General features: G+C 42.4%; 1 protein-coding gene across 1 annotated transcript in view; it reads left to right on the top strand.

The window, feature by feature from the left end:
* The window catches only part of ATP11B (ATPase phospholipid transporting 11B (putative)), a 99,190-nt gene that overhangs the window by 70,224 nt on the left and 20,123 nt on the right, over positions 1–8,843 (top strand). Inside the window, exons 26-28 of the mRNA XM_045294987.1 lie at positions 523–546; positions 6,773–6,838; positions 7,384–7,487. Of these exons, the coding sequence (XP_045150922.1) occupies positions 523–546; positions 6,773–6,838; positions 7,384–7,487 (194 nt within the window). The remainder of the gene's footprint in view (positions 1–522; positions 547–6,772; positions 6,839–7,383; positions 7,488–8,843) is intronic.

Genomic DNA, 8,843 nt, shown 5'->3' with positions numbered 1-8,843 from the left:
TCCTTCTGCTACCTTAATACTAAACCTATAAATATAGGCACATAGATCTATTTCCCCATCCTCATATATAAATATATTTGCATATGCACATGTCTTTATCTAAACCTCTATAAATGCCCTTTGCCTCCCAGCTCTTTCCTCTATTTCCCTTGATTTTCCTCCTGTCCCGCTATCATGCTCAGTCCCCACCAGGGTTTCAGCACTTCCTCTTTGTGATAGCATTCTAAAATCTAAACTGTGCCAGCATATGAAGTAGGGAAGGATGAAGGAAGAAAGAGTAATTCTCCACCCCCACATCAAACATTCTAGGTATGCCCCATTTGCCAGATTAGTTGGAGAAAAATAATTAGCAAAGCAAGGTAGACCAAGGAGATGAAAATGCAGGTTATAATTTGGGGAGAAAGTGAAATAGAAGCCCTTTTGCATTATTTGCCATTATTTTTGTTCCTTGAATTTTTAACAATTTCTCCCCCTATTTCCTATCCTTAATGAATTTCTCTTTCATGCTGTACATGTCATCAGCCGTTGAAACCTAACCATCAAATGGTAAGAGCTCTGTGTTAAGATTCAAAATAACACTGTTTTGTATCTCTATTCCCCAGAGAATGCAGGTTATCTATTTCAGTTCGAATGATTAACTACTGTAATTGCCATGCAGGACATTCAAGAGCATGTATACAATATAATTCCAATACAAGGTGGTTCAAAAAGGTTGTAGGGAAATCTCATTATCTTTCACATTTTTCCACAAAAGTTTGAAGCCCCCTCGAGGTAGAGAAAGATTTTATTTTTCATATGAAGAGTATGCTATAAAGACCTTTGATTTTCAAGTTTATTATAAAATTCCCCCATGTGTTCATATATTTATCCGACAAAGTGCTAACAACATTGCCGCCACTTAATGGAGCATTAGGGATAGCTGTACCTAAGAGGAGACCAGAAATGTTTACCTTGCTGCTTTTGCTATGACCCAGCAATGAATGAGTCAGAAATGTCACACCTGTAATAACAAGCTCATTAGTATTGGATAATTGGTTTCTATACATAGATGTGTAAGCCTGTTACGGAAAAGGTTTTCGTCTGTGGTGCATTCCTAAATCCTGCCTTGTCTAACTGGAGAGTTGACTCCTAAAGTTACCCTGTGTCCTGTGTAATCAGTCTCTCATTGGATCAAGTTCCCCAGAGTACAAACATGCTCTCCCATTTGCTAACAACAACACCACACCCACAAGCAAACACACTTCCTTGGTCCCGTAACCCTGACTCTGGCTCCAGTTCTCTGTGGCTCTGTAGAGCTGCCCTCCTAGAAGCTGTCTGTTCGCTCTTGGGACTGGCATGCTTTTCTCCCTGGGACCAGTTCCAGTCAGGCTTTCGCCAACACTGTGCTCTTGAGGTCACCAGCCAAGCTCCACATTGCTAAATCAAGGGCTTGTCTCAGCCCTCATGAACTCAGTCATTGGGCACAATTTATAAAGTTCCCTTGCCTGCCACATTATCTTCTCTCAGCTTCAGTAACACCAGTCTCTCTCGCTTTTTGACTTTTTAATGTGAATTGGGTGCAAGTTTACAGAGCAGAGCAACAGGTGTACATCCATCCATTGTTATTCAGACACAGTGTCCTTCATCTCTTTGATTGCAATCCCCGCCATGTGACATCACTCGTTCCATCTCCCCCTGTCTGTGCGTCTCCTTGTCTCCTAAGCCTTCTGAACATTGTCCTTAGGCAAATGCTGCCCTTAGATCTCAAATGGTTGGTTATTCTAATGAATGCATCCCTGACTTGTGTGGGGTGGACAGCAGAGAAGAGGGCGGGGGGAGACGTCACACAGTGTAACATATGACAAAATAATAATAATTTATGAATTATGAAGGGTTCTTGAGGGAGGAGGGAATGGGAGAGGGGGAAAATGAGCAGCCGATATTAAGGGCTCAAGTGGAAGGCAAATGTCTTGAGAATGATGAGGGCAACAAATGTATATATGTGCTTGACACAATGGATGGATGTATGGATTGTGATAAGAATTGTACGAGCCCCCAATAAAATGATTTTTTTTTAAAACATACAACTAACTGCCATTGAGTGGATGCTGACTCATTGGACATTTAGGACAGGGTAGATTTGTGGGCTTCTGAAACTGTAACTCTTTGTAGAAGTAGACAGTGCTATCTTTCTCCCAGGAAGCAGCTAGTGGTTTTGAACTGCAGAACCCACCTTGTAACCACTACACCACCAGGGCTCCTTATAGACCGGACTACTGTCTGGCTGAAAATTGAGCTACAGGGGTGAGTGCAGTTGCAGGCAATAGTCTCAGGAATTCCACCAATCTCTAGGCAACCATTAAGCCTGGCCAGTTTATGATTTAGAAGGGTTTTCTACATTTTTCTCCCCCTCTGTACAGGATTTTCTGTTAATTTCAGAGCAGCTGGCAGTGGTATCCAAGTTACACCTAGTTCTTCTGGATGTGTAAGCTCACATGGTTCATTGAAAAAAATATGTAGATACAAATTTTAAAAAAAGATTTGTACACTTGACTAATTGTTCCGTGTGTCTTCCAGTTGCATCACTCTTCTTTCTCCAAATTTGGAGAGCAATAGTTTCACCTTAGCTGGTCCCTCACAAGCTTCGAAAACCCCAGCCACTGTGATTCTCAAAACTGACTTGAGAACATTTTCTTGGTGAACTATACTATGCCAATTAACCCTGGTGTCCCCAAAACTATGCTCCTAGGCTTCCAGGTCCAGTGACTCATTCCTTAAGGTGCTGTGTCTAAGACTTTTTCATAACTGCCCCTCTATGCTCCACATCATATGCAAGGACATATTTGCAGCAAAAGTTAATACCCACCTACAACTACCATGTTCAAATCCATATATATTTATGAGTACAATTCCACTGATGCTCCCACACTCCTTCAGCCCATGTGTCTGCTTATCCATCTGTTCATAGTAGATTATTATTATTGTAGAATTGAACACCCCTCTCTTTTTTGGCTTCCTTCCGCCCCCTTCTTTTTTAGTCTTCTCTTCTAAAACCTCTGCACTATTGACATTTGAAGCCAGATGATTACTTGTTTGGGCAGGGATGGGCCTTGCCCTTTGAATTAGAGACTGCAGCAGTTTTCTTAGCCTCACCCCAGTGGATACCAGGAACTTCTCTTTTACAGCCAACGTGTCTCCAAATCCTGGAGGTAAACAGACCCACCTCATTTGAGAGCCACTGTTGTCAATGGAGTGGTGACTGGGGGCCCCATTTTGTCTTGTGTCTGCATTGATCCTCGTTCTTCCCATGGTTGTAAATATGACCTAGTCTGTTGGAAGAAGTACAGCCAGAGTGCTGCTTAGCGGGAAGGTTGGCGAGACTTCGTCTCATGTCCTTTGGCCATGCTGTCAGGAGAGACCAGTTCCTAGAAAAGGCCGTCATGCTTGGTGAAACAGAAGGACAGTGGAAAAGAGGAAGGCCCTCTATGAGATAGACTGACACAGTGCCTGCAACAGTGGACTTGAACTTACGAACAGTTGTGAGGCTGCTACAGGACCGGGCAGTGGTTCACTCTGGTGTAGAAGGTCTCTATGAGTCAGAAGCAACTTGACCGCACTTCACAACAACAATATTATGTTGAAAGCTCCCCAAATGACATCTCTCTCTGCCTTTTCTTCCCAGACTCATTTAAAACTATCTAGCTTCACTTAAAAATATCATAGGCTCTCAAACGTTATCTAGTTAACAGGATTCTTGGTCTTTTGTCCAACTCACTTCCCTTCTAATCTTCCCTGTATTAAAAGTTGGAACCACTTTTTACCCAATTGCTCTAGTAGTCATCTAGGAATCACCCCATATGCAGTCACACTGGTTCTAATGTCACAACAAATCTTGGATTTTTCCACGCGCTCCACCCGCCACCACAGTCTTAACACATCACCACCCCTTGTCAGGACCATAGTAACTGCTTCCTTCCTGTTTCTGCTTCTGCTCTTCCTCTCTCCAGAGAGCTCCTAGACAGTCTCTTAAAATGAAATCCTGCCTCTACTGGCTTAAATTCACCAGTAACTTCTTAATCACATTTCATATGAAATCTCACTGTGAACCTACTCTTTCTTACCTCTGAGTCTGTTTCCTCCCATCCCAACCCTTTGCTCATGCGCACTGGCTTCCTTGTTTCTTGGCGAGGCCACTGGGTTCCTTTGCAGGTTTCTGCACTCACCGCTTCTCCACGTGAGTGCCTTTTGCTCCCAAGGACACATGGCTGCCTCCGTTCAGGTCTCGGTGGGAACATCAGAGGTTTGACGAGGCCTTCCTTGTCACTCCAGTAACATACCATCTCCCTCACCTTCCATCCCTCCCTGACCTTTGCCTCATGTCCTTCGTAGCCCTGGTCTCCATCTGAAAGTAAATAGTGGGGGGTTTATTTGTTTATGGTCAGTTTCCTATACTTAAGTCAGCTCCATGAAGGACAGGCACTTGAACTTGTTACTCAAGGACTGGCATTTTGTTTGGCATAGCATAGGCTTAAGATACAAGCTCAGCTTTATTGAAATAATTGGTGACAATTTAATTCGCAAGAAGAGATCTGGGAAATAGGCCACGGCAGGTAGAAAGTGTGGTGAGCATCTCTCTCGAGCATGAGCAGATCCAAGTCCAGCCAAGTCTAAAGCCCTGGGGGCGTGGTGGGTAGGTGATGGGCTCCTAACCCAAGCAGTTCAAAACCACCAGGCACTCCGGCAGAGAGATGAGGCTTTCTACTCCCGTAAAGAGTTACTCGTCTGAGGTTTAAGCCCACAGGGGCAGGTTTGCCCTGTCCTTAGGTCACTACGAGTTGGTGTTGACTCGATGGCAGTCGTTTTGATTTAAACCTTACGTATTTTGGTAGGCCCACTGTAAGGAAACCAGAGCATCCAGGTACAAACACAAACTGTAGTTGATGTGAAAATGACTGTGACTGACGTGAATTTGTTAGTTTGTTGTTAGTTGCCAGTGAGTTCGCTCGGACAGCTTTTGTATTGATTTGCCGGCTCTGCTTTTGTAGCTGCCGGCTCTGATTTGCAGTTCCCTAATCATTGGCATGTGTAAGTCTATTGTTACAGCTGCTGTGTAGTGCCTTCCAGTCTAGGGTGTTCGCTTTCTAGGAGCATATTGAACACTATTCTGTTGTGACACATAGCTTTTGGTTGGCCGGTTTTCAGAAGTAAGTCACTAGACCTTATTAAGTCCAAAAACCTGTCCACAGTGGGTACTTGAAATACTGATGGCATTGCTTTCAACATCACAGAAGCCACCACAGTGTGACACACCCAAACTGCCAGGTTGTCAAAAGATGACATAAATACATGTCACTAAGCCCAAATCCAAATGTAAGCCCAAGTCACCTTCTCTTTAGTCAGATCTCGGAAACCCCTTTTGTCCCTCACTGCATGGCCAGCCTGCTCAAGGGGATGTTTGAATGGAAAGAGGTAGCAGACTTAACCGTTGAGCATTAATTACTCCTGTCGATTTTACTACCAGAATCAAAGGTCTTGCTAGTGTGTGGTTTTGTGTTACTGAGCTCTGGGTCCTGTGCAGAAGGCAACCCAAACTCTCCTCGGTTCCTAAGGAACCCCACCGCCTAAGTGGTCTGCAGTCAGGGCCCAGTAAAACCAGCTGTGGAGGGCCAGGCAGCGTGCACTTGTTCCGCCTTCAGCCCAGCGCCCCACACCTGGCTCCGTCGCCCTGGAGGAGGAGACTGGTCCTCCTCTGCAGGCCGAGATCAACTCAGGACAGAGCAGGGGTCGTCAGCATTTCTAAGTCGTTTCTAGAGATGACAAATGCAGGATGAGGCCCAGTGTACTTCTCCGGGTTTTTTGGACATAAATGCCTGTAGGAAAGGGATTGAGTACTAATATTTCATGGCTAATAAGACATTTTTATTACTTGTTTATTAGGTATCAAGTACCCTATGCTTTTCTTATACCTTAATTCTTAAAGAAACCTATGAAGTTTTTCTACATTTTACAGTGAGGAAATGAGATACAGAAAGGTTAAACAATTTCTCTCAAGTGTGCATTTTTAGAAGTAACTCCAACTTTTTAAAAATAGCCTTTTAAATAATGTTTAAGCCAATGCTAAAAATCATGATTACTTTGAAAACTAAATTTATTTAAACATTTGACTTAAATGAATGTCTATATTTGTGTCCATGTTGTCTGTAAAAAAAAAAGTCCTAGCATTCTTTTGGGATTTGGTATTCTTAATAAACTTCAGTAAGTTTTGGCTTTCAAGCCCAGTGGAATCCTGTCTGACTGGATCAACAGCATTGTTATATAGACTCTTTTGATGAGAAATTCCAGATACTAGTCTTGGGTATAATTTCTTGTTCTGCTTATGCCACGTCCAGAAATAGAGTGGCAAGTGCCTGCTCTCCTTCTGCGCAGTGACTTCAGAGAACAGATCTGATTGGCTAGGGTGTGTTGTTAATGCTACTGTATGACAAAAGAAAGCAGTCGCTATGGATTTTGTTATTCGAACATGCACTTACATGGCAAGCGTTACACAATTCCAAACGCATCTTGGGGTTTCCATTCTGATGATATTCTCCAAGGCATCTTTGTGCACAATAATAATGTGATATGACATTTCTTATACACTCAACTTCTAAATAGTCATATGTCTGATGTAACAGATGTAAATAAAGCAAGTGATTCTTAGCACAGAAACAAAAATACTTTTTGCCTTGTATCTGATTGAATTTTGACATACAATATTGACACATAATAAAATAACTTGATTCTGTCTGTTTAGATGTTTGGAAACTGGACATTTGGCACATTGGTCTTCACTGTCATGGTCATTACAGTTACAGTGAAGGTAAGATACTGAATGAAATGAGAACTGTGGGTTACAGGCTGGTCTGATAACTGCAAGGAGGGTAGTTTGAACCACCGTTCTTGCTGTGGGAGAAAGATGAGGCTTTCTGTTCCCATCATGAGAAACAGTCTGCACCCAGTCACAGAGCGACCGAGTAAATCCTCCTCACTGCTTTGGCCTCTTCTCAATAATAAAATAATTTTACTGATTGCTATTTTAGTAATGCATTTTCATTTTCGTCAAAAATTCTTTGGTAAGTCCATTATTTTAGAAAGCCTTGTGTGATTATATTGGCCAAATTAAGGTTCATTTCTTGGCATATAATGTGAGAGTACACCATTTATTTCAGGCCATTGAGTTGAGAATACTCACATGAAATTTAAGTGTTCTACCTCACAGAAGAAAAGTATTATAAACTTGAAATGATTCAGTTTCATCCTGGGATCCTTTAACTAGTGTTTCTTCCCTGCTGAGCTCTGCTATGGCACTCTCAAACAAGGGACCGTGCTGTATTTCTAACAATGGCTTACTCTGTCTCCTTTCAGATGGCTTTAGAAACTCACTTCTGGACCTGGATCAATCATCTTGTGACCTGGGGGTCAATCATCTTTTATTTTGTGTTTTCCTTGTTTTATGGAGGGATTCTCTGGTGAGTGACTGTCCTGTATCTTAATTCTATTGTTTCAACTGTAATGAATACATGGGTAAATAAAGCATTGCTACTGAGGTTCCAGTTCGTGCATACATAGGTCCATCTCAAACAAAGCAGAGGGAAGCGTGCCTCTGTGGTCAGTGGAGGGCTGCAGATGTGGTCTCAGGAAGGTGCCCTCAAGCAACAGTGCAGATCTGCTAAGCCAGTTACAGGAAAGGCTGTCAAGGAGCTCAGAAGGTTCTGGGACTGCGTTGGGGGACTCCAAGAGGATAGTCTTGGTAGATTTTCTTGCAGCACACAAGACTATCAAGGAGCTTGTTGGAAAATTGTTTCATCTTTATTCATTGAGTCATGCACAGCTACCTTGATAAATGATAACTTACTGACTCTCCTAAGATTTTTAAAATTTTTTTATTATGAGTTGGGTGAACGTTTACCGAGCAAATCAATTTTCCATTCAAGAATACATACGCATTTTGTTTCATGTCCTTGCTTACAATCCCTATAATGTGACATCACCTTTCCCACATTCTGAACTTTGTCGTTGGACAAATGCTGCCCTTTTGGTCTCAAACAGTTTATTATTCCAAGGAGCTGTGCTCCCCTGGTGTTTTCCTTCCCCTTATAGCCTGTCGATCGTTTGCCAGAAATTTGAGCCACAGATCTGAAGGGTGACTAAGGACTCTGGACTTAGGGGTTCCACCAGTCTCTCTCCAACCAATAAGGCTGGTCTTTTTTCTAGGATTTTGTATTTTGTACCACCTTTTGCCCCCACTCATTCCAGGACCTTCTAATGTGATCTTCAGAGCTGTCAGCAGTAGTGGTCCAGCACCATCTAGTTCTTTGGGTCTCATGGAAGCCATTAGTCCACAGGAGTAATTTTTCCTCCATGTCTTTGGTTCTTCACTCTTCTGTTCTTCACACAGGAAGACACCAGTAGTTGCTCCGTAGCCGGCTGCTCACAAGCTTTTCAGATTATCAAAATAGCATCTAGAATAATGTCTTTGTATACTATTTTATTTCAGTTGACCTTGATGTCCACTGGAATTAATATAGTCCTGAGCCCCCAGGCCCAGTGACTCATTCCCTCGAGGTGTATGGTACAGCTAAGAAGTTTTCTTTTTATATAAATATATATACATGTATATACACATATATACTCAAGTATAAGCTGAGTTTTTCAGCACATTTTTAAAAATCATTTTATTAGGGGCTCAATACAACTCTTATCACAATCTATACATACATGAATTGTGTAAAGCACATTTGTACATTCATTGCCCTCATCATTCTCAAAACATTTGCTCTCCACTTAAGCCCCTGGCATCAGCTCCTCATTTTTTCCCCTCCCTT

This window comes from Echinops telfairi, unplaced genomic scaffold, assembly GCF_000313985.2.
Source record: "Echinops telfairi isolate 266 unplaced genomic scaffold, ASM31398v2 ScPeMD7_4225;HRSCAF=4972, whole genome shotgun sequence".
NCBI classification, from domain to species: Eukaryota; Metazoa; Chordata; class Mammalia; order Afrosoricida; family Tenrecidae; genus Echinops; species Echinops telfairi.
This window is presented reverse-complemented; position numbering and strand designations above follow the sequence as displayed.